The sequence below is a fragment of the Leptonychotes weddellii genome, chromosome 8 (assembly GCF_054177405.1).
Source record: "Leptonychotes weddellii isolate Sample4059 chromosome 8, ASM5417740v2, whole genome shotgun sequence".
NCBI lineage: Eukaryota > Metazoa > Chordata > Mammalia > Carnivora > Phocidae > Leptonychotes > Leptonychotes weddellii.
In genome coordinates, this window is record NC_138376.1 from 66,604,462 (window position 1) to 66,630,126 (window position 25,665).

At 39.8% G+C, this 25,665-nt stretch overlaps 1 protein-coding gene across 3 annotated transcripts in view; it reads right to left on the reverse strand.

Moving 5' to 3' along the window:
• Nucleotides 1-25,665, reverse strand: part of MDN1 (midasin AAA ATPase 1) — a 158,771-nt gene that overhangs the window by 125,725 nt on the left and 7,381 nt on the right. For all 3 annotated transcript variants that reach the window (XR_014147804.1, XM_081828637.1, XM_081828638.1), the window contains exons 2-13: nucleotides 22,780-23,006; nucleotides 17,106-17,330; nucleotides 16,494-16,601; nucleotides 16,221-16,413; nucleotides 13,071-13,313; nucleotides 12,697-12,828; nucleotides 10,636-10,739; nucleotides 8,995-9,109; nucleotides 6,719-6,912; nucleotides 5,812-5,893; nucleotides 1,598-1,693; nucleotides 61-173 (exon numbers count right to left, since the gene is read on the reverse strand). Coding sequence is in view for 2 of the 3 variants with exons in the window: in XM_081828637.1 (XP_081684763.1) it covers nucleotides 61-173; nucleotides 1,598-1,693; nucleotides 5,812-5,893; nucleotides 6,719-6,912; nucleotides 8,995-9,109; nucleotides 10,636-10,739; nucleotides 12,697-12,828; nucleotides 13,071-13,313; nucleotides 16,221-16,413; nucleotides 16,494-16,601; nucleotides 17,106-17,330; nucleotides 22,780-23,006 (1,832 nt within the window). In the remaining variant the exon portion in view is untranslated. The remainder of the gene's footprint in view (nucleotides 1-60; nucleotides 174-1,597; nucleotides 1,694-5,811; nucleotides 5,894-6,718; nucleotides 6,913-8,994; nucleotides 9,110-10,635; nucleotides 10,740-12,696; nucleotides 12,829-13,070; nucleotides 13,314-16,220; nucleotides 16,414-16,493; nucleotides 16,602-17,105; nucleotides 17,331-22,779; nucleotides 23,007-25,665) is intronic.

Here is a 25,665-nt window from a genome sequence, read left to right on the forward strand (position 1 = left end):
CAGTCCTTCTATCATGTTCCTAATGCCCCACAGTCCCAGACTAGTTGAGAGTCTATTTACCTCTGTATGTGTACAGCCTCACTTTGTTTCCGTAGAAGCCGCACTCGACCCACTTGCACATCTAGTTCATTGATCACAATTTCCGGTTTATAAAGCTGACAGAAGAATTCGGCCTATGGGAGGGGACAGAGTAAAATTCTGTATTGTCTTAAAAAAAAAAAAAATTCTACTATGCTCTTCAAACATTTCCTCATCCCTGTGGCTTACTGTGCCCCTCTAATTAGCCCTTTACTAAGAAGTACTTTTTACTTCCAAGATAGGTGAGTTAGCTTTAATTGTGTCTTTTTTAAAATTTTCTGAATTTCTTTTTTTTTTTTAAAGATTTTTAAAAAAATTTTCTGAATTTCTAATGATTTTTGAAACATTGATCATGAATGCTTCCCTGTAATGGGTACTTTTTATTCATTTAAATAAGCCCATAACTGCCTATATCCAAAGTGAACACACTGACAAATTCCAATAGCAAATGAACAGAAAGTTCTACTCCTAAAATTTACGAAAAAAAGTCAGTGATTTTTCTTCAGCTATGCTTTTCTCTGCTTTAGATTCTAAAATAATAGAGGAAACAGTGACTTGAATGAACCATGGTACATCTGAACACAAAGAGAAGCTGTGACAGATGCTTCCAGGATATCTAGCCAACAGCCGTTCCTCTCTAACCCCAAAAACTCAGATTTTGTTTAGATTTAGGGCAGGAATGAAAGGGGCAGCAAAGTTTTCAGGGAAACTGAATCTTCCACCAAAGGGAATAAATATTGATCAATCTAACCCAGCTGTGGTAGTTTCACTTTTTTTGCCTACTATAATTATTTATTATTTAAGCCCCTTTAGTAGGTGTTGTCACCTGCAGCTAAAATCATCCCAACAGTTTCAGAATCCTAAGGAGCACCTCTATTTCAGTTCCTGACATAAGGTTTTTTGAGTCCTCATTTATTTGGGAATGCCAGGTATCTGCCACAAGATGGGCCTCAGACATTTCTCTAGCTACCACCACCACTGCTGAAAGGCTCTCTTCTCCAACAATAGATACTTTGAAATAAAACAAGAATGGCAAAGTATTAAAAATGTCAGCAATGAACCTAAGTACTATTTTTTGTGTACTATTCTTGGTGTCCATTGTACTATTCTTGGTGTCCATTGGTACTACTCTTCAATTTTTCTCATGTTTGACATCAACAAGAAGTTGGAAAAAATCTAATCATGCATAAAACTACAGAAAAAGGTGTTACTAAAACAGTTCCAGTCCTGAGTCCACAACCTATGGAATAACACACTCATTAAAACACTGGAGAAAATAAAGCATGCATGTGATATAAGGCACAAGATGGCTTACTTTAAGAATGTAGAACACATCAGAACTACTTATCTAAGAGATAGTGAGAGCTTTATGTTCATGAAAGGCAACAATGAAACTATGAACTTTGAGAGAGGAAGCAGTTATTGCAAAGGAACCGTTTCCAGGTAAGGACCAAAGACTAGCAAGTAAAGTAAATATCCAGCTTCCTTTCAACAAAGAAGTAAAAATAGCACTACATACCTTTTTCTTGGAAATGTTCAATTTGCTTCCAATAATTTCTGCCATTTTCAGTTTGCTTGAATGCTTAGAAAGCATTGCTGTGAAACAGTCCAGAGCCTATTAAAATAACCAAGGTCATTGCCAACTGATTTTTTTAAGTACTACATTAATAACAGAGCACCACTATCCTGGACACAAAAAGGACAAAAAACCCAGCAGGAACATTTCTGTAAGACTACGGAGAGTAGAAATAAGGTACCAGCCCTAGACTCAAGGACCTTACCATAAAAGAGACAAGGTACAAACAAATGTGAAGGCTTTACTATCAAAATAATGGTCAATTAGGGGGAAAAAAAAAACAAATAGGAAAAACTTCATTTTACAGGGTGCCTGTGTGGCTCAGTTGGTTAAGTGTCTGATTCTTGGTTTCAGCTCAGGTCATAGCTCAGGGTCCAGGGATCAAGCCCCACATTGGGCTCTGCGCTCAGCAGGGAGTCTGCTTGAGGACTCTCTTCCTCTCCCTCTAGTGCCCCCCCCTCTCTAAAATAAATAAATCTTAAAAAAAAAAAAAAGCTTCATTTTACAAATCTGAAAAATAGAATTAGTTAATCATTAAGTCTATGGTTCACGGGGGAACTGACTCTTAAGCCATGGAAGCAACACCAAAAGATTACTTTCTAGCTGTAAAGGAAAACTCTTGATGTGCAATAAAAAGATCACATTGTCATTACCCTAATCCAGTACTCAATTTCAGCAACTACTGATAGGCCAACCAGATATGTGTCTTTTTTTTTTTTTTTTTTTAAGTAAAAAACGTGGGGCTTAAACTCAAGACCCTGAGATCAAGAACTGAGCTAAGGTCAAGAGTCAGACGCTTAACCAACTGAGCCACCCAGGCACCCCCAGATATGTCTTCTGATGTAATGAAATATAAAGTACATGTCACCACCAAAAGTAAATTCTACCCAAAAAAGTCTGAATTTGAATACATTAAGCATTTTGCTAAACTTCTATTATTTACAGGGAAGACGAGAGAAAATGAGAACAAAAGGGATACCATGAATGTGGTAAACAAAGAATACATTTGGTTCTGCTACCACCAAGTGTAAAGTATCAATAAACTTAATGTAAACATTTAAAAAAAGAGAGAGAATTTATCCAGTCCTTGTCCCTAATACCTGGCACAGAGCTTCAAAAACCCTTGGAATTACCAGGAGTAAGAAGTATCTTTTTTTATTCACTAGGGCCCTTTTGGACCATATTGAGTTTATTAAGCTAAGCAAGGTGACTTTTGATGGGCCTTTAGGTGGTGTTTTTTGTTTTTTTTTTAAGATTTTATTTATTTATTTGACAGAGAGAGACACAGCGAGAGAGGGAACACAAGCAGGGGGAGTGGGAGAGGGAGAAGCAGGCTTCCTGCTGAGCAGGGAGCCAGATGCGGGGCTCGAACCGAGGACCCTGGGATCATGACCTGAGCCGAAGGCAGACGCTTAACGACTGAGCCCCAGGGCCTTTAAGGTGTTTAAGAGAGCGGCTGGCCAGGCCAGAAAGACCAAGCACTGACCGAGAGGGTTGAAACTTTCAGCTCCACCTCTAACCTCTGGGGAGTGAGGAGAGACTAGGGGTTAAGCTTGATCATATGGCCAATGACATAAGACCTAATAAAATGCTGGACATCCAAAGCTTGGAGAGCCTACTTGTTGGTGGACATAATGATGTACCAGGAAGGTAGCACACCCTAACTCCACAGGAACAGAAGCTCCTGTGCTCAGGACCCTTGAAACTTTGTCTCTTCCATTTGACTGTCTTTAAGTTACATCTTTTATAATAAACCATAACCTGTAAACATAGTGCTTTCAGTGAGTTCTGTGGGTTGATTATTGAACCTGAGAAGATCGTGGGAACCTCTGAATTTAGAGTTGGTAGGTCACAAGTGTGAGTGGCCTCCAAGGCTTGCAACTGGAGTCTAAAGTGGGGTAGTCTTGTGGAAGACTGAGCCCTTGAAACCGTAGGGTCTACACTAACTCCAAGTAGTAAGTATCAGAAGTGTTTTGAATTGCAGAACACCAGTTGGTGTCAGAGTAACAAAGAAGCAACCAGATAAAGCCAGAAAGTGGAACATTTTGCAAAATTGGCCTGATCTTTTCCACAAGGTAGTGCTTGCTTATAAAGGGGGGAACCTGATACAGTAAAAGCATTCTTAACTTTATATGCATAGAAAAAGATCTGGGGGCACCTGGCTGACTCAGGTGATAGAGCATTTGATTCTTGATCTCAGGGTCATGAACTCAAACCCCATGTTGGGTGTAGGGATTACTTAAAAATAAAATCAAGAAAGAAAAGAAAAGAGGGGAGGAGAGGAGAGGAGAGAAAACAAAGGAGAGCGAGGTCTGGAGGGATAAACACCAAGGTGTTAAAAGTGCTGGGGAATGTCTAGATGGGGGCTATTTTTATTTTACCACTTTGCTTTCCTATATTTTCCCATTTTCAACATATATACATATACATATATATTGTTTCTATATTAATAAAATGCCTGTAACACAAATGTTCAGAGTAGCATTACTCATGATAGCCAAAAGGTGAAAACCACCAAATATCCATCAATGAATAAGTGGATAAACAAAATGTGGTATATCAATACAATGAAATGTTATTCAGCCATTAAAAAAGAATGAAGTACTAACTCATGCTATAACATGATTAATCTCGAGAATATGCTGAGTCAAAGAAGTCAGATACAAAGGTCACATATTGTATGATTCCACTTATATGAAATATCCAAAATCAGCAAATCTACAGACAGAAAGTTATGCCACAGTTTTATTTCAAAAATACAAAACAAGGTTATCTCTCAGAAAGATGAGAAATTTAGGAGAATGAGAAAGCAAGTTCATGGGAGTGAAGAATAAGATTCAAGGACTGGGGCGCCTGGGTGGCTCAGTTGGTTAAGCGACTGCCTTCGGCTCAGGTCATGATCCTGGAGTCCCTGGATCGAGTCCCGCATCGAGTCCCGCATCGGGCTCCCTGCTCGGCAGGGAGTCTGCTTCTCCCTCTGACCCTCCCCCCTCTCATGTGCTCTCTCTCATTCTCTCTCAAATAAATAAATAAAATCTTTAAAAAAAAAAAAAAAGATTCAAGGACTGGCACACAGCATTTCAGGGTTCAGCTCACTTTAAGTGTGAACTCCAAATGTGGTTTCTTTCTACTCAAAGTAACTTTGCCAAACACAATGAGACTGCAAGCCAAATTGGATCACTACTCTTCTCAATCCCAGCTGACAGAAACCAGAACACTTTATTTTTTATTTTTTTGAGAGAGAGAGAGAGAATGCACACACATGTGCACACAGGAGGGGGAAGCAGAGGGAGAGGAAGAGAGAGAATCTTAAGCAGGCTCCATGCCCAGGGTGGAGCCTGATGTGGGGCTCAATCTCACAATCCTGAGATCATGACCTGAGCCAAATGCTTAATCGACTGAGCCACCCACATGCCCTTAGAATCCAGAACACTTTGTAATCAAAACTGGTCAATGTTTTAAGAGCCCAGAGATCTTCAGACAGTACCACTTTTATTTTTAAGCAACCAGGAATAAATCTCTCCCTGTTCTTACTGAATATGGCAGAGTTGTAATTCAATAGGGTTTCCCTCCCACACAACACATTTTTTGCCCAAGCCCAGCATACAAGGCCATACTTTGTAACCCCCACATAAATTTATCTGGACTAAAGCAAAACACCCTACTAAGCGAGTGGAGGGATCAGACAAATACAACTCTATCAAATAGACTATGAAATTATACGTAGAAACAAATACTGAGCACTTTTTTAAGTAGGCTCCATGCCCAAAATGGGGCTCGAACTCATGACCCCAAGATCAAGAGTTGCATGCCCCACCGACTGAGCCAGCCAGGTGCCCCTAATACTAAACATTTTAGAAACATTTTATATTTTACAACATTATTAACACCTGGGAGATTTTCTTTTTGTTTTATCTTTAATTTCAGTGTCTGTTTTACTCTAAACAATGCTTACTATAATTCGTAGTAACCTGTTTCAAAACCAAATAATTTATTATGCCCAATTAGTTTTAAGGCAACATTAATTCAGTTTTAACTAGCTAGGAATAATAAACACAAAAGAAAAATTCTGATAGCAGCCAAGAGACAGAAAATAACAATGAAAATCAACAGCCTTACGGAGTAGAAAGAAAACAAACAAGGAGACTCTATCTTACCTCTTGAAAAATATTTAAGGATGCTGATGAAGACAGACTGTCAAAACAATGGACAATCCTATTACACCAATTCAGTAGATCCCTTAAAAAAAAAAAAAAAAGCAAGGAAATAAAAGACCACAGGCTAAAGACATCAAAGGCATCAGAGTTAAATTTAATCCACTTAAGTCTGGGGAACACCTAACAATGAAGTCTTTCTGTTTCTCTGGCATTGTAAAGATAAACAGTGCAACTAACTCTCAGGGGAGTTGCCCATTCCTAACGCTCACTTCTCAAAGGGCAAATCAACCACCGAGAAAAGAAAGTAAAGGTACAGAACTTATTATATACAGCAAAATCCAAGGGTCTTATTTAAGACCCCAACTGTCTCAAAAGAAAAGCTAGTGAAAGAATTACGTCAGTAAGTAATCTCAATCTTGGCTTTTAAAGTTATTTTCTTTCCTTCCTTTCTTCCTTCCTTCCCTCCTCCCTCCCTCCTTCCCTCCCTACTTTGTTTCTTTTAAGTAGCCTCCACATCCAACATGGGGCTTCAACTCATGACTCTGTGATTAAGAGTCAGATGTTCTACTGACTGAGCCAGTCAGGTGCCCCCAAAGTTATTTTTTAAAGCTAAAATAACATTACCTAATCATTAACTGTAAGGTCTGAAAACAGGATCCAACACCATGAAGCAGTCCACAGGTCTAATTTCAAAACCGGACCTCTTCATCATTCAGTGCTAGCTGCTAAGAACTTTTAAGGGAAGCAACTTTTAAATTATTAAGTTGAGGGGCGCCTAGCTGGCTCAGTCGGTGGAACATGCGACTCTTGATCTTGGGGTCGTGAGTTCGAGCCCCACGATAGGCGTGGAACCTACTTAAAAAAAGAAATAAATTAAGTATCAACTCAAAAGTGCTTAATCCAGTACCTTAGAGACAATTCTCTTCCCTCAAGGCTTAGTCTTTTGTTTTCTCTTCTGGCTTCTGAAACTTCCTCAGGTGCCCGTTCACATGTAATAGAACTATCACTGCGAGAGAGATGTTTCTCTCCAGTAAGCTGGATGTAAATGTCAAGCAGGTGATCAGTTACTGACAAGAGGCTGGGATATCTGTTCTGAAGAACCTGACAGAGGGAGGAAAAAAAAACAAAGAAAATTTAGCAGCAGACACAGTGATTTTTTTTTTTTTTTTTTAAAGCACATGTAAGAGGAGCCTGGAAGAGGGTGAAGCAGGCTCCCCGCTGAGCAAGGAGCCCCACGCAGGACTCTATCCCAGGACCCTGGGATCACGACCTGAGCCAAAGACAGACGCCCAACTGACTGAGCCACCCAAGTACCCTGATCTTTCTTTTTTTTTAAAGTAGGCTCCACACTCAGCATAGAGCGCAACACAGGGCTTGAACTCATGACCCTGAGAGCAAGACCTGAGCTGAGATCAAGAGTTCCATGCTTAGGGCGCCTGGGTGGCTCAGTTGGTTGAGCCTTCAGCTCAGGTCATGATCCTGGAGTCCCGGGATCGAGTCCTGCCTCAGGCTCCCTGCTCGGCAGGAGTCTGCTTCTCCCTCTGACCCTCCCCCCTCTCATGCTCTCTCTATCTCATTCTCTCTCTCAAATAAATAAATAAAATCTTAAAAAAAAAAAAAGAGTTTGATGCGTAATCAACTAAGCCATCCAGGCACCCCATTCAAACACAATCTTTCTAGGCATAAGATGACTGGAGTTGGCAGCAACAGAAATGTAGTTCCTTGTGCTCCCCATGAGATCAGCTTAGGAGATTATTTTATTTCCTAAATAATGAACCTAAGAATTTTATCCACGAGTCACTTATTCAGGAGAGTGTTATTAGAATTTATTAGTAAGTCCAGAAGCTTAAGAAAAAGGGAACTCTTCAAGGTAAACTATCTAAATATGATATACATCATTTAAGTGAGGGGGTGAATTCTCCTATTGTGCTTGCTGTGAGCAGAATGACTCACAGTTGTTCATGACAGGAATGGAAAGATGAAAAAAAGTAGCAGTCAATGTTGTTCTCATCCTTTCAATCCCCAACAAATCACACCTAAATGTGAACTTAGGACCTCTTCTTTAAAGAACAGAATGGCAATTTAGGAAGGAATACTAAACACTGAAATTTCTACAATTGCAAAACAAAGAGCTGCACAATGGCACAGCAATACAACAAACACAAAGTGCCAGGCGGAATGGATCCTGAAGACAAAATGGTGAACAAGTTACTGGAGGAGCTATTGTTGAGGGCAGCAAAATGGGGATAGACAGACAAAGAAATAGACAACTGGGAACTAGAGTGAGATACAAAACTCCTAAGTCCAAAATAGGCTGCAAACTTATAAAATCACACTGGTAAGAAAAGGCTTCTGAGAGATTGCATGATCAAGCTTTTTCCAGTAATACAGTGAACTAGACACCCTGAAAACCCCTCTGCTTATAACACTTAAAATGCTGGATAAAAAATTTGATAAGGTTGTCTTGTGTCACTTATTTATCTAAAAACTTACACGAAGAAAGAGCAAAGCATCCCTCCCATGCCTGTATAATCACTGATGGCATTATTTGCTATGCTCCAAGATGAAATGTTGCAGAATGGGAAGCTTTCCAAGTGAGGGGATAGATATAAGGGGAAAGTGGGGGTTAGCAAGGTAAAGAAAGGTACACCTCTTAATGTCTGAGGATAACCAGCGATACCACAAAGTGAATCAATGTAGAAAATCTAAAAAATAATTCATCTCAATTTTCATTAATACCCAGAACAAAACGTGCTGTTGAATGTGAAAGACATTAGTTACAAAACAACTTAGTAAATTTTTTAAAAAAAGGATCTTTGGAAACAATTGAGGAAACCTGAATATAGTCTGAGAATTAAATGGTATTGAGGCATTATTGTTCATTTTATTAGGTATAACAAAGTTATTGTGATTATATATGAAAAGGCCCTTAAATTTTTGGAGATGCATTAAAGTTTCAAGGATGGAATGTTATTGGGTTTGCTTTCAAATATATTGGCAAATAAAAAATACTAGATGAAGTTAATGCAGTAAAATGTTAGTACATTAACTGTTAAATTTAGGCTGATGAATATTTTGGTGATTCATTACACTATTTCCTCTATTTACATGTATACCTGGAACTTTTAATAATAAAAAGTAAAAAAGAAAAGCATCAATACTTTCCCACTGATAACCACATACCTCATTCAGTTCTGTCTTATCCATGTTATCCATGTGAATTTTCATCCAATATTTGTCTAGCAGAGTAGCATGACTATTTAGAGGTCGATACCAATTTCCTCCACAGCTCAAGAGTCTATATTTCAAAATTTAAAAAAAGAATTACACAAAACTCCCAATTTTAACCTTTAATAATGCCTCTGGGTAGCCCTTGCTAGACATTATCTCATATATGAATAACACTCACAACCCCTTCTGGTGCCAGATACCAGTACGTTGGGCTCACAGGGCAGATGATAAATGAAAGGCTGCCAGTTAACCCAAGTCTGACTCTTTTCCTAAGGGTGTATAATAGAGCTTTAACCAAGTTATCTTCTAATCACTGTAAATGATTATATTAGGTGTTTTGATCTTAACAGCATATTTCTCTTCCTCAAAACACAACTTCAGGAAAGAGAAAACATAATCCAAGGCCCATAGCCTTAAAAATAAGTTCAGTGCCTATTACCAAAAGTGACAGTACTCAAAATTATTAAAAATTTCAAGAAGGAACATTCATTAAACACATACTCTGGCCAAGCCACAAGCTTACACCTAGGCCACTTAATGTGATGCTCACAACTTTCTGAGGAAATGGTACGCTACTTTTCTTCTTATGCATAAAAAGCAAGAGTACTGTCCCCTGATCACTCAACTATGACTACAAATGGCAGAGCCAAGAACTGAATTCAGATTTGCCTGACACCTTTCTACGATGGAAAATTCATGTTATTATAAAATATAGACATGGACATATACTAAGTTTGCTTAGGTTTTATTCCTTTGTCGATGCTTATATTCAATTTAAAATAGGAATGAAGGGGAGCGCCTGGGCAGCTCAGTCGGTTAAGTGGCCGGCTCCTGATTTCACCTCGGGTCATGAGTTCAGGGTCCTGGGATCCAGCCCCATGTAGGGCAACACGCTCGGCAAGGAATTTGCTTGAGGATTCTTTCTTTCCCTCTCCCTTTGCCCCTCCTCCTGCTCATGCACACACGCTTTCTAAGATAAATAAATCTTGGGGTGCCTGGTTGGTGCAGTCCATTAAGCAGCCAACTCTTGGTTTGGCTCAGGTCATGACCTCAGGGTAAAGGGATGGAGCCCTGCGTTGGGGGTCCATGTTCAGTGTGGAGTCTGCTTAGGATTCTCTCTCTCTCTCTGCCCCTGCCACTCGTGCGCTCTCTCTCTCTCTCAAATAGTTCTTTAAAAATAAAATAAATAAATACATAAATCTTTAAATAAAATAAAATAGGAATGAAGGGGCATCTGGCTGGCTCAGTCGATAGAACATGCAACTCTTAATCTCAGGATCGTGAGTTCAAGCCCCATTTTGGGCACAGAGCTTACTTAAATCTAAAAAAGCTACAGTAATCAAGATAGTCTGATACTGGTGTAAAGATAGACAAATGAACAATGGAACAAAATAGAGTCCTGAAATAGGACCCAGATCTTTTAAAAAATAAAAAAATAAAATAGGAATGAAAACATTGGATCTGTCATCAGTTCCAACTGATCTTGCTTTAAGTGGGCCCAGAAAACTCTACTCTAGGACTTTTGGACTCAGTACTCTAGTCTGGGGACTTAGAAGGAAAAGGCACCATAGTGGGAAGGTTAATAGGACATACCTCCTAGTTGCAAAGAACTGAAACCCAGGAGCCACTTTCAGACAGTCACCTCGGCCAGGAATCAAGAGCTCTCCATTCTCCAAGAGAGGGATCAGCACGGAAACCTAAACCACAAAACCCCACTGATAAAACTATTAAGGAAGAAGTAACAAAAAACAAACAAACAAAATACCCTCTCTCCAAACGATGAGCACATCCTTATATATGTATTCACAGCATGAACTGGGATCAAAAGGCAGATGGGAATGTCTGAGCCACTTACATTCCAACAGAACGATTTATTCATTCAACATTCACTAAGTGCCTACTATGGACTAGAACAAAGCCAGACACTAAAAATCCAGACATGATTACTGGGTTTCCAGCCCTATAAAACTGAGCATTATGACCCTAGAAATGATATGTCAACTAGACTCAAAAAAAGTGCGTGGGGTCAGGGGGAACCCTAGAACATGGTAATCAAACTGGGAGGTCCTGTCTGGGCCAATAACCCCATTACATCTTTACTTCGTCAGATTCTAAAATCATCACAATACACATGTATTTATAGCCACTCCTTCCCCTTCATATTTCTCTAAACCTACACACACACTCTCTCATTAGTCTCATCCAAGAGGGAAAAGTCATTATGCAGGTACTTTAGGGTTCATGGTAAAAAAAAAAAAAAAAAAATTAAAACCAATCTCAGGAAAATCTGCCCAAAGGAAAAAAATTTTCATTCTGCAATACATTTTTTTGTCATACTTTATAGAATATAGAGGAAACATGGACTGCTTGCATGCTATTTTGATATACATAGAAAAATAATCAAAACGAAAATATACTGAATGTATAATGAAACAAAGACAAACATCTCTTATTATATCCTCTCTTCCTTCATCTGTCCTCAGCCTGCTGTTCTACAGATGCCATAGCTGGGAAGCAGGCTCTCAGAGTTCTCAATGTATCTGTAACATGGATAAGATGTTAACCTATTCTTAGAAAGGTTATGAAACTGATCACATATCCAACTATAGTAGTTCCCCCTTATCCACATGAGGTACGTTCCAAGACCCCCAGTGGATGTCTGTAACTGTGGATAACACAGAAATCTATATATACTATGCTTTTTCCTATACATATACACCTATGATAAAGTTTACCTTATAAATTGGCAAGGTAAGAGATTAAAAAGAATAAATAATAAAACAGAATAACTGTAACAATATACTATGATAGAAGTTACGTGAATGTGGTCTCTTTCTCAAAGTATCTTATTGTACTGTACTCACCCTCCCTGTGGAGATGTGAGATGATAAAATGCCTACATGACAAGATAAAGTGAGGCAAATGGCTGAAGCATTGTGATGTAGTGTTAGGCTACTACTGACCTTCTGATGATACATCAGGACAATCATCTGCTTCAAGACCACGAGTAACCATGGGTAATTGAACGGCAGATAAAGGGGGGCTACTGTACTCAATGAAACAGTACCAGCAGAACTTTATCAATTTTCTATCAAACAAAAAACCAGCTAAGTAATCATACCTCAAACCAGATAGGTAGGTAATCATGAATGAGCTTCTCGCAAAACATATCATCTCTAATCAGACACCTAAGTTATTTATTTTTTTTAAAGATTTTATTTATTTGAGTGAGAAAGAGAGAGAGCATGAGCAGAGGGGAGGGGCAGAGGGACAGAGAGAAGTAGACTCCCGACGCGGGGCTCAAACCCAGGACCCTAGGATCACTGAGCCACCCAGGCACCCCAAACACCTATGTTATTTAAATCATCTCCCCAAATTACTATTAACAAAATGCTCTTCAAAGCTAGGAAATCAGGGGCACCTGGGTGGCTCAGTCGGTTAAGCCCCTGCCTTCGGCTCAGATCATGATCCTAGGGTCCTGGGATCAAGCCCCTATAGGGCTCCCTGGGCTCCCTGCTCAGCGGGGAGTCTGCTTCTCACTCTCCCTGTGCCCTCCCGCTCCCCAGTACTCTCTCCTGCTCAAATAAACAAATAAAATCTTTAGGGGAAAAAAAAAAGACAGGAAATCAGCAAATAATTAGTGAAATGACATACCACATCTAAAGGGGCATAGTCAATATCCTCCAGAAGGATCCAGTGTCCCTTTGTGGCTGCCTGTGTCAGAGTACCAGGTTGCCACACAAACTCTCCTGGGACATCTGTGCAGCGATACATTCCCAACAGCATCTGCAGGAACAGGATAAAGTAATTACTGAAACCACACATCTAAGATGCCAATGCCACAGCCTTTGATTAATTCTGTTAAACTTCTATATGGATATAAGCAGGCACCTGATGTTTTTACACCATGGTTCCATCAGTTATGAGGAAGACCAATACTATTCTCATTTTCCCTTAGCAAAAAGAATACTTTAATGCAAACATTTATAAGCATGCGAACCCACCAAAATTTGCTGTTTCTTAATTACCTTACTGTCAGTCTGATCTCCAAGCTGGACTTTAAGAAGTTGAGGGGGTTTCCGTCTACCTGTCATTGCACCTAAGTGTTCAACTAAGGAAGTTTTGCCACATCCTATTGGTCCTTCCAACAACACAGCATTCTGAGAAGCCACTGCCATAGCCAGCGTCTGAAGATTTTTGCAGATTGAATCAACCAGCACATAAGACCTAAAGGTCAGCTCCTGTTCACGAGAAGAACTCCTATTACTAGCCTAAGGAGGCAAGTGAAAAATAAAAGGCATGTCAACAGTCTTTCCTCCAAAGGGCACAGGTTAATTTCTACAACGTTTCCACTGACCTTTACATAAACCTCTAAATAAATTAGTAGTACCAGAACTACAGTAACAACAGGTATGTTATCCAAAACAAGGATCTTTTTCCTTTTGGTAGAATTTGCTAACAAATGGAAGGAGAGTCTCCCAAAGTTTGAGAAGCCAAAAAAGTTGACACACAAAGAATGGGGGCAAACCTCATCTCACGACTGAATTTTTATTTGTTTTTCTTCCTCTCACAACATTCTAGGATTTCATATCTAAGATCAAGAATGCACATGATATATTTATCAGTCAGGGAAATATGGACACTAAAAGGATATTTTGTATTATAAAAATGTTGTATTATTTTCAGGTGTAATAAAGAATAATGGCTTTTTTAGGTTATTTTCCTTTATACATATAGACTGAAATATTTAGGCATGAAATGATGTGGTATCTGGGAGTTGCTTCAAATAGCACGGTTTGGAGAGAATGTGCAGAACTATAAATGAAACATAACTGATCATGAATTTATAATTACTGAAACTAAGTGATGGGTACATGGGGATTCATTATACCACTATTTCTACTTTGGACTATATTTGACATTTTCCATAACAGAAAGTGAAAAATAATAATAATAGTGCTACCAACATGTTTAATGGGTATAGAGTTTCAACTCTGCAAGATGAAAAAGTTCTAGAGTTTTTTACAAAACAATGTGAATATATTTAACACCACTGAAGTGTACAATTAAAACTGTTTAAGATGATTGGGGCTCCTGACTGGCTCAGTCAGTACAGCACGTGACTCTTGATCTCAGGGTTGTGAGTCTGAGCCCCACATTGGGAATAGAGTTTAATTAAAAAAAAAAAAAAGTTTAAGACAGTAAATGTTGTATTTTACTGCATTAAAAAAATTTTTCAGGGGCGCCTGGGTGGGTCAGTTGGTTGAGCGACTGCCTTCGGCTCAGGTCATGATCCTGGAGTCCCGGGATCGAGTCCCGCATCGGGCTCCCTGCTCGGCAGGGAGTCTGCTTTGCCCTCTGACCCTATCCCCTCTCATGTGTTCTCTCTCATTCTCTCTCTCTCAAATAAATAAATAAAATCTTTAAAAAAAAAAAAATTTTTTTCAGGGTGCCTGCGTGGCTCAGTCAGTTACGTGTCTGCCTTTGGCTCAGGTCATGATCCCAGAGTCCTGGGATCAAGTCCTGCATCGGGGGGGGGGGGGGGTCCCTGCTCAGCAGGGAGTCTGCTTCTCCCTTTCTCTCTGCCCTTTCCCCTGCTCATGCTCTCTCTCTCAAATAAATGAATAAAATCTTTAAAAAAACTGTTTTTCAAATAATAATGTACCCAATATAACATAGGGAAAAAGATCTCTTAGAAAAGTGGAATTTTAAGAACTTTTAAGGAATAATAACTTCTCAAACATGGCTAGTCCCCTATAGATACGTAAGAACAAAATGAGAGTCAGGGCTGGAAATTCTTTTTTTTTTTGTAAGATTTTACTTATTTGAGAGAGAGAGCACAAGCAGGGGAGAAACAAAGGGACAGACTCCCTGCTGAGCACAGAGCCAGACACAGGGCTGAATCCCAGAACCCTGAAATCCTGACCTGAGCCAAAGTCAAATGCTTAACCACTTAACTGACTGAGCCACCCAGGTGCCCCAGGGCTAGAAGCTTGAACTCTCTGCAGGGCTGTTACTCTCACCAATTTAGCAGGCCATAGCACCATTCCATACCTCTGCCCCGGTGCCTTGTCACTGCTACTCAACATCACGCCCACCCCAACTAGAATCCTTCCCTGTGTTAAAATTCTAATGCCCCAAACCTAAGCTATGTTAGGAGAGTGGTTGGGGTTGGGAGGATCTTAGTGACTAGAGGGAAACACAGGGGCCTCTGGAAGTGCTGCTGTCCTAGTACTGGTTACATAGATATTTTCAGTTTATGAATAATCACTGAGTTGTACATTGAAGATGTGCATTTTTAATGCATATTGTGCCTTTTTTAATTTTAATTTTTATTATTTTTTAAGGTTATTTATTTGAAGTAATCTCTACACCCAAGGTGCAGCTCAAACTCACAACTCCAAGATCAAGAGCCACGTGCTCTCCTGACTGAACCGGCCAGGCGCCCCCTATTATGCTTCTTTTTTTAAAAACTGTACTGCCCAATGGACAAACTGATGATTCAAGGAAGGACCAGGACATCTCCCAAAAAGAAACCTGGGTGAATGTGACCATTACATAAAGTGACAACTGACTAAAGACTGCTGGGGAAAAACAGACTGGCTCCCAACAGTTTCAGATTACAGAGCTAGATTATAATCTATAAACCTTTCAAAAGTGTGGGTCTGGAGCCATTTTCTTGGAAAGAAGCTCATTTCATATGGCAGGGGGAAGTCCACTACAGTTACTAGCCTCCGATACGATGAGCAAAAAGAATGTTATGACAGAAAAAAGTTGCTGGCAGTTATACTTGGGCCTAGTCCTGTCTCTGCCAAAGGGCAGCCCAAGCGTCGCCAGGCTAGTCATGCTGCCTTTGTTTCACATAAATATGGTATCACAACATGTGCTACATAACGTCACAGAGAGAATATATGGAAGAGCTTTGCTGAAGTTAAAAGCCTCATATGGGCATCATTAGAGTTTCTAATTTAACATCAAACAGAGACAAAGGAAATATCAGAGAAGAAGGCCCTGGGTAAATTTTTCTTAATCTCTTCTGAATACTTCTGTAAATGGAACAGCAATTTGGCAAACTCAGTTTGACTCACACCTATAACACAGAACCCAGCCAAGGAAAAAAAGCACACTCAGTGTTTAAGAAGGGGAAGAGGACACACACCCTACTGATGCCAACAGACCTGCTCTCCAGGGACTGGTGGCTGCCCAGGCAGCACCACACCACAGACGGCAGTCACTCTGGAAGAGAGGTCAGCTGAAACAAGATGTCCCTGTAAGTACTGCAGCTCCTTCTCCTTACGCCAAAGGGAGGTTTCTGGATTAGCCAAAACCAAAGCCTTCTCCAAGTCCTGCAGCTGGGCCTCTTCTAGTAACCTGAGGAAAATGAGGATCTCATCAATTACTTTAACGCACAGCAAAGCCACATCAAGATCTCCAGGAATCCTCCTTCTTACCTCAACCTGAAATGGATCAGCTCCTCACTATTAAAAATCTTCTTAAGGAATGATAACTTATGTTCTTCATTCATACAGGTGACCAAAGCAAGACAATTGGCTGTGTACCTGGAGAAAATCAAAGTATATAAACTCAAGACAAGCAGCTGATTCTCAAGAATAAAGAAAATTTGCTAGCCAACTAAACACTAAAAAAGGAAATCTTAGGGGTGCCTGGTTGGCTCAGCTGGTAGAGCATGCAACTCTTGATCTCAGGGTGGGGAGTTCGAGCTCGACGCTGGAAGTAAAGATTACTAAAATAAACAAACTTTAAAAAAGAAAAAGGAAAGGAAATCTTACGGAATTAATATAATACATTTAAGAGTAGAAAACACAAATCAGGCATGATGAATTCACTTGATAGAACCTGAAAAAGGTGGAACTCCACTAGTATCACCTCATTTTCCACTAAAGAGACACATGATTAAGGAAAAGAAATAAGTGGTACCAAAAGGTACCAGAACAAAAATAACACATTTTACATAGCTTCCTTTCCCTCCTCATGCACAGAACTCTACACTCCCTCTATCATCCCCACACTTGAAACACAGGAAAAGTCCAACAGCTACACACCAGCGGACCAAGGTATCATGGCTTCTGAGGAGAGGGACACACACACTCCAGTCCCAGAGCTCCCGGAACACAGACTGCTCTTGCTGCAGAAACTTGTAAGCTGCTTCCATTAGGTCCCGGAGCTTCATCCGCCTGCGCCCATAGCGGACTGGATTAGCATCTGAGCTCTCTAGGAAGAGTCTTTGAAAGACTGGAGAAGTGTCCTTGAAATACCTCAGGGCAAACCTTCAGAAAGAGAGAGATTATTTTCATTTGTTGGTGAGGACATCAAAGTATACATCTCCACTTTGAGATAGGACAGCAGAATATAACAGGAATTTCCAAGGGTCTGAAAGCAAAGAGACAAATACTGAAGCTACCTAGTCCTAAGATGGTATGCTGTTTAAGTTCAGGAACCAGGACCATGGCATGAGATATCTGACAGAATACAAAAACCAGAAGTACTTATCCCACGTGTTTTCTACTGAAAAATGCACTCAACTTCAACAAACATTTACTGAACCTCTCACTGGGAGCCAGACACTGTGTTAAGTACCAGGGATACAAAACCAAGGAGATACTATCCTGGACTCCCCCAGTAACAAGGAAGATAGTCACTTACAGGAACAACAAGAGGCACACAAAAAAAAGATTCAACTAAAACTGGGGGAGTCCAGAAGAGACACTTTGGTTGCATCTGAAGAGATGAACAGATTTTCATGAAGCACAGAACGAAAGCTTACTAAGATTGCAAAAGAAGGACAAAAAGCTTTGGACAGGCGGCCACTGGGTGGCTCAGTCAGTTAACTGTCCAACTCTTGGTTCAGGCTCAGGTCAGGATCTCAGGGACGTGAGACTGAGCCCTGCGTCAGGCTCCATGCTCAGCAGAGTCTGCTTGGGAATCTTTCCTGCCACTCCCCGCACTCACTCTCTCACACACACACACACACATTCTCTCTCTCTCTCTAATAAATAAATAAAATCTTTAAAAAAAAGAAAGAAAGAAAGAAAGCTTCACACAGTTCTTTACATATTCTGGATATTGATCCCCTATCAGACAAATGATTTGCAAATATTTTCTCCCAATCTGTAGGTTGTCTCTACATCCTTGTTTCCTTTGCTGTGCATCAGCTTTAGTTTGATGTCCCATTTGTCAATTTTTGCTTTTGTTGTTTGTGCTTTGGTGTCATCCAAAAAATCACTGCCAAATCTAGTATATGAAGCAATCTCTTCCATCAGCCTGTTCCTGAACTGCATTGTTTTATAATAACTTGGTAAACTAGTGGTCAGTAACAGAATCCCCCAAGAGCCCATTGGGAATGTGACAGAGCAGCTGCAGGAGCCATCTGAATCTGTTTTCCAGAGCACCTTGTACTGAAGCACCAAGGAAGTATACCCCAGATTCCTGGCTCAACAAATCCCCAAATATAAAACTGTAATTGGGGAATAATGCGAATTCAGGAGATGGGTGGGAAGGCTTGGACTTCCACAAGCAAGCCAGGCAAACAGGAATAGAGGTTTGGTAAATTAACACTTGTGATATTCTGAATGAGACTGGACATATGAGACTTAGAAGATTCAGCTGTTGCTCAGAAGAGACCTGGCAGAGTAAGAAAAAGAAAAGAGATTTGGGAGGATATATACGAAACTACTAATAACAGTTATCCCTAAAATGTAGGATTTCAGGGTGAAGAAGACTTTTGCTTTTTGCAATTCTGTATTATAATTTAAATTTATTACTTTTATAATTAAGGGAAAAAAAACAGGACATTTTTTTCTTCACAAAGATGCTGTCAGAATGAGTACAATAACTCTTTGGGGGAAGAGAGGCTGGTATTCCACTAGCTGGAGTGGAAGGCAGCTGATGTTGGCAGCACATGTGGGACTAGGTGGGCAGTAACAAGCATGCAGGCAGAGAAGCAGTAACCAAATGGTCAACCTGACCATGGGGTCTTTGAGGAAGATAGGGGGAAATGAGCAGAGTGCACTGGCAATGACCCTACATTTGTGCAGCAATGGGAGGAAGAGAATTTTGGTCCACTCTAAGTATACAAAAGGGAGACTGGTCAATATTCTCTTCCAAACTTACTCAACTACATCACCCTTTTCTCTAAAGACCCATCATTTTCAAGGAGTGCTCTAAAATTCTGATCTAAGCAATGACGGATAGGATGCCTGGGTGGCTCAGTTGGTTAAGCAATGACGGATGGACCAATAAAGCATCTTTAGCCAGAGAATAACATTAGTTTTTTTCCCTGGAGAATATTCAAAGACTGAGGAGAAGGGTCTCTTTCCTGGAGGAAGATGAAGAGTCATAAGGTCCAAAATGCAACAAGGAATACCATCCAGTTAAACATCTAACCTTGGATGAGCCACTCACTTGGGCAACTCATCACAGTCTTCCCAGCATCTAGAAATAAGACCTGTGGTCCAGTTCTGGCTCTGACACTTAGAACAATTTAGTTAACCTCTCTAAAGATTTAAATAAGATTTTACAATGATGTTACTGAAGATGTTACAATATAAAGATTAAAGGATGCCTGACCGGCTCAGTCGGAAGAGCATATGACTCTTGATCTCGGGGTTGTGAGTTCAAGCCCCACACTGAGTGCAGAAAGTAAATAAATAAACTTAAGGAAAAAAAAGAGGAAGTGGTCCACCACTAAATGCAAAAAAGATTAAAAACATATACCTACATACTTAAACACTATAAAATCCTGTATAAGTATATATTATTACTAAAACAACACCATTGTTTTAAAATCCACATTCCTAATCACCACTACAGATCCACAAATTTCATGCCCAAGGATGTTCAATGTCATATTATATGTCAAAAATTAAAAAATAACCTGGGGCACCTGGCTAGAGTGTACGACTCTTGATCTCACGGTTGTGAGTACAAACCCCATGTTGGGTGTTGAGATTACTTAAAAAAAATAAAATCAAGGGAAAAAAAAGAACTTGGAAACCTAACTAATATGTTAGAATAGAGAACACATCAACAGACTGGGATTGCTTTCCCAGAGTCCTGACAAAGAATCTGTCAGAGTAAAACATATGTTTGAGGATTCTAGATGCAAAAACAGTATGAACAAACAGCAACAAAATGGTAATTATGTGAGGTGAAAGATGTGTTAACTAACCTTATTATGGTAAATATTTTACAATATATACATGTATCAAATCACTATGTAATATACCTTCAACTTATACAATGTTATATGTCAAGAAAAATATATTTCAATTGTTATCTAAATAAAGCTGGGGGGGGCACCTAGTAATGAACAAATAGCGTAAGGGAAAAGAAAGAAATGCTTAAGACCACTGAAGTACCACATGGAAGCCTCAAACAACACCTTGAGCTCAGAAAGAGGTATGTACCCATAAATGAATGGCAAGCATTAGGACCCTAGGGAGACTGAGTACCTTCTCTTCAGTCTCTTTTTTTTTCCCTAGATTTTCACTGCTATCCTATTTCTTTTCTCTTCATTCTTCCTCTCCTTGCTTTTCCTCCACAATTTGCCACAGTACAAAATTTTCTCTGATTTCCAAGAGGAAAACATTCATTCCTCTTTAGTGATTTTCCTCCTCCCCTTAAGTATTTGGCTTACACACCTCCATTAGCGTATAATATTCTATTGTTTGCAAAATCAATAACCCATTATATTTGACTTTTTTACCCACATGATGTGGCCCTGAGCTTAAAAGAAGGGTCTCCTATGACTATATACTATATCCTATCTAATATAGGATATATAAAAGATTCAACTAAAATTGGGGGATCCTATCTAAATATATTTGGTATATTCCTAATACATTAGGTATATTTCCTCTACAGAGGAAATTTGGGGCACATGTTGAATTAATCAGCTATAATTCTTTTTTTTTTTCAAAGATTTTATTTATTTATTTGAGAGAGAGAGAATGAGAGACAGAGAGCACGAGAAGGAAGAGGGCAGAGGGAGAAGCAGACCCCATGCTGAGCAGGGAGCCCGATGTGGGACTCGATCCCGGGACTCCAGGATCATGACCTGAGCCGAAGGCAGTCGCTTAACCAACTGAGCCACCCAGGCGCCCAATCAGCTATACTTCTTAAAACTAAAAATCAAAATCTCATTCTACATCATTGTCTATAGTTTATTGTACAACATGCATTGATTCGTTTATACACAGCTCTTTTTTTTTGCTTGTTTTTTAAATTACTCTATCACAGGCACTTTTGTAAACTGCATTATATAATTTTTGGAATGAGATGGGAGCGTAAATAAAATATCCAGCCTTGGCAAAATGAAAAGAAGAAAAAATAGGGGTGTGCTCACGTGCATTTAATAAGAACATAAAACTTGAAGTGGATGGGAAATCAGACATAACTAATCCATCATTTTAATGATTCTCAAACACAATCCAGAAGCACTCTACCACAAAGGCTTAGGAGAAATGGGGTTCAAGTTGCCCACACGTCAATCTCAAATGGTAAGTACAGGATAGTTGGCATACCTTATGAAATGGTACCACAGACAAGTACATCTAAATGATTACAGCACTAAGTGAGGCCACAATCTCAACCTCAGTCAACCCACAGCATATGTTCCTAATTACCAAGTTTGACATTGATATTTGCTGTGTATTTTCTAGTTCCATCAACCTGGGCTCATTTTTTCCCTCCCCTTTTAGAAAAGCTCATACAAATTATGGCTTTCTCCCAAGCCTTCATTTCTTATACCCTTCATTCAAGAACCAGATTAGAGATCATAGTTCCAAGAAAGCCAAAGTGTACTTATTATGTTGATGAAAACTAATAAATAAGAGATGGATATAACAGATACTCTTAAGGGTCACCTGGATGGCTCACAGTTCTGACAGCGAGTCCCGCATCAGGCTGCCCGTTCAGTGGAGAATCCGCTTCAGATTCTTTTTCCCTCTCCTTCTTCCTCCCCTTTTGACCCTCCCCACTTGCACAGGCTCGTGCGCACGCACTTTCTCTCTCTCAAATAAAATCTTTAAAAAAGAGAGAGATACTCTTATTAGTGCACAGATATTATTCAACTTTAGAATGAAAGTTTTTTTTTTTTTAATTTTATTTATTTATTTGACAGAGAGAGACGAGAGAGGGAACATAAGCAGGGGAAGTGGGAGAGAGAGAAATAGACCTCCCACAGAGCAGGGAGCCCGATGTGGGGCTCGATCCCAGGACCCTGGGATCATGACCTGAGCCAAAGACAGACAATGACTGAGCCACCCAGGCGCCCCTAGAATGAAAGTTCTTATTGAGTCCTGCATCGGGCTCCTTGCTCAGATGGGAGCCTGGCCTGCAGCTCCTTCTGCTTGTGCACACTCTTTCTTTCTCTGACAAATAAATAAAATCTTTGAAAATAAATAAGTAAATACAATTAAATCGCCTTATATGGATGTCTCACCAGATGATACAATCCTTGAAGGCAGGGAACATGTCTTAGCCATTTTTCCAGGCCTGTCTTGATGGCCAAGACTTAAAAGAACATAGAAAATGGTCATTAAACTGAGCTGGATAAAGGGATTCTGTTGTGATCATTTTTATAAAACAATACCACTTACCTTTCTTCTTATATTTCCCTTCTTTCCTTCTTCTCAACTCAGACTCCTCCTTTACTTCCCAGGAGACAGCTGGTTCTACTACCTCAAGGAGAAATACTAAGAAAAAACTGTTACTCACGGGAGGACATCAGGATGGTTACAGATGAGTTTGCTCATTGACACACAGAGCCGTTCGTGTAGATCGTGGTTGACTTGACCTCCGGCTTTAATGGCCTCAGCATTCCTTTCCAGCAAATCCAGAAGAAGAGGGCGCAGCTGGCGACCAACCAGCATAGTACAGTCTTTATCCAGAAGTAATTGGGCTAAGGTATTTAGGATACACTGGCGATCTTGAGGTGTCCACACCTGAGAGAAAGGCAAAACAATGTATCTATATAAATGCTACTCATTTGTACTGCTGCAGAAAAGCAAAAATCCTAGTTTGGAATCAAAACAACCAATTTCCAGATTTCATAAGTGAATTTATCTTATAAAACACAATGGGGGTTTTTGCAATAGAAGATTACAGTGAATTTAAAGTAAAAGGCTGTAACAAAGAGCGCACTGGGGTTTGAGCGATAGGACTGATACCTGAATTCCACGTAAAATGCTACATAGCTTTCCTGAAAAATAATCTGTTTCATGGTCTCAATATTTCCCAGAGAATCCAGTGTTTCCCCCAGCTCCTTTGCTCTTGAAGGAAAACAGAAATTACATGGGGAAAAAACAAAACAAAAACCTTACAGTTAGTATGCAAAATTGCCAACTCTCTTGAAGAAAGGATAGAGAGAAACCAATTCCAGAAAATGAATGAGGATATCCCTATGAAGGCTTCAACCTCTAATAAATAAACAAAACAGAATCCAAAGGAGACAGCCACACTTTGATACGCAAGATGAAATAGACCACAAAATTCTAGTGCCTGGGCTCAGAATGTCCATAAGAGTAACAAGGAAAACTGAAAAAGTTTGTAAAGGGTCTCATGTTGCTAGTGTGCATGCAGATCTATACAACCTTGCTACTGACAATGGGACCTCAGGTTTTAAACTGCTTAAGGGTCATACCCTCTGACCCAGCAAATCCAATGCTATGTATTTATCCTAAGGAATTGCACACTAAAGTTATCCATAAGAGTGCAGCTTGAATACAACCTAAATACCATATGCAAAAATTTAACAATTTTTTCCAAAATTATCTCTCAGAAAAGGTCACCTTACACCTGACCTCTTATGAAATCTCCCAAAATATAAGGGCATTCACTCATAAAACAACTAATTCTGAATAAAGCACTGATGGGGGAGAGAGGTTACATTGGAACAATTTCTATCAATATTAGTCCTACAAGGAAATTTAACAGATTTGGTCATGATTCACAGGAGCATGATATGACATTTTCAACTGCCGAATGTCCCTATAAACAAGCCCACTAAAGATATCATTTAAAAAAGTATACAGTAGGGGTGCCTGGGTGACTCAGGGTCTCAGAATCAAGCCCTGCATCAGGCTCCACGCTTAGCATGGAGTCTGCTTGAGGTTCTCTCTCTCCCTCTCCCTACACCCCTTCCCCAGCTCACTCTCTCAAATAAATAAATAAAATCTTGAAAAAAAAAAAAGGTAATCTGGAAAACCATGTTGGAATAAATAGATATTGGGGCGCCTGGGTGGCTCAGTTGTTAAGCGTCTGCCTTCGGCTCAGGTCATGATCCTGGGGTCCTGGAATTGAGCCCCACATCGGGCTCCCTGCTCTGCGGGAAGCCTGCTTCTCCCTCTCCTACTCCCCCTGCTTGTGTTCCCTCTCTGGCTGTGTCTTTCTGTCAAATAAATAAAATCTTTAAAAAAAAAAAAAGAATAAATAGATATTTAGCCTTTTTTTAAAAAAGTAAACTCTATGCCCAACGTGCGGCTCAAACTCCTGACCCCAAGATCAAGAGTTGCATGTTCTACCAACTGAGCCAGTCAGGTGCCCTCAGATATTTAGCTTTCTAAAAACCAACTTAAATATATAAATACATACATACATACATAAATCTTCACTGACATATACTTTACATACAATAAAATGCACCCATTTATAGTTTGATGAGTTTTTTTTTTTTTAAAGATTTTGTTTATTTGACAGAGAGAGACACAGCAAGAGAGGGAACACAAGCAGGGGGATGGGGGAGGGAGAAACAGGCTTCTGCCGAGGAGGGAGCCCGATGCGGGGCTCGATTACAGGACCCTGGGACCATGGCCTGAGCTGAAGGCAAACACTTAATGACTGAGCCACCCAGGCACCCCAGTTTGATGAGTTTTGACATATGTACCCACCTGTGTAACCACCACCCAGTTAAAGTATCAAACCCAAAGTTCCCTTATGTTCCTTGGCAATCAATCCCCTTACCAACAGGCAACTAATAATATGATTTTATGACCACAGATTAAACTAGTCTACAACTTTATATAAATTTAATCATATATTGGGGCACCTGGGTGGCTCAGTCGTTAAGCGTCTGCCTTCGGCTCAGGTCATGGTCCCAGGGTCCTGGGATCGAGCCCCGCATCGGGCTCCCTGCTCCGCGGGAAGCCTGCTTCTCCCTTACCCACTCCCCCTGCTTGTGTTCCGTCTCTCACTGTCTCTCTCTGTCAAATAAATACAATCTTAAAATAAATAAATTTAATCATATAGTACATGCTCTTTTCTGTCCTATTTATTTTGCTCAGCATAATGCTTTTGACAATCATCTGTGTAATTAAATGCTTCAGTAATTTATTCCATTTTATTATTGACTAATTTTTCACTATGAACAAACCACAACTTTATTACCCATTTGCATGTTGATAGCTATCCTCACTACTTCACTGTTTCTAGCTATCATCAAAGATATCATCAGAGATGTTTAGAATTTCTTCAAGTGTTTAATAGCCACTCATTTATCATCTGTTCAATCTTTTCTCCATTTTTGTAAATGCTCTGTATCAGCTTGAGGAAATTTTGTTCTATTCCTAACTTGTGTTCTATTCCTAGCTTGTTTTTCTTGAGTGG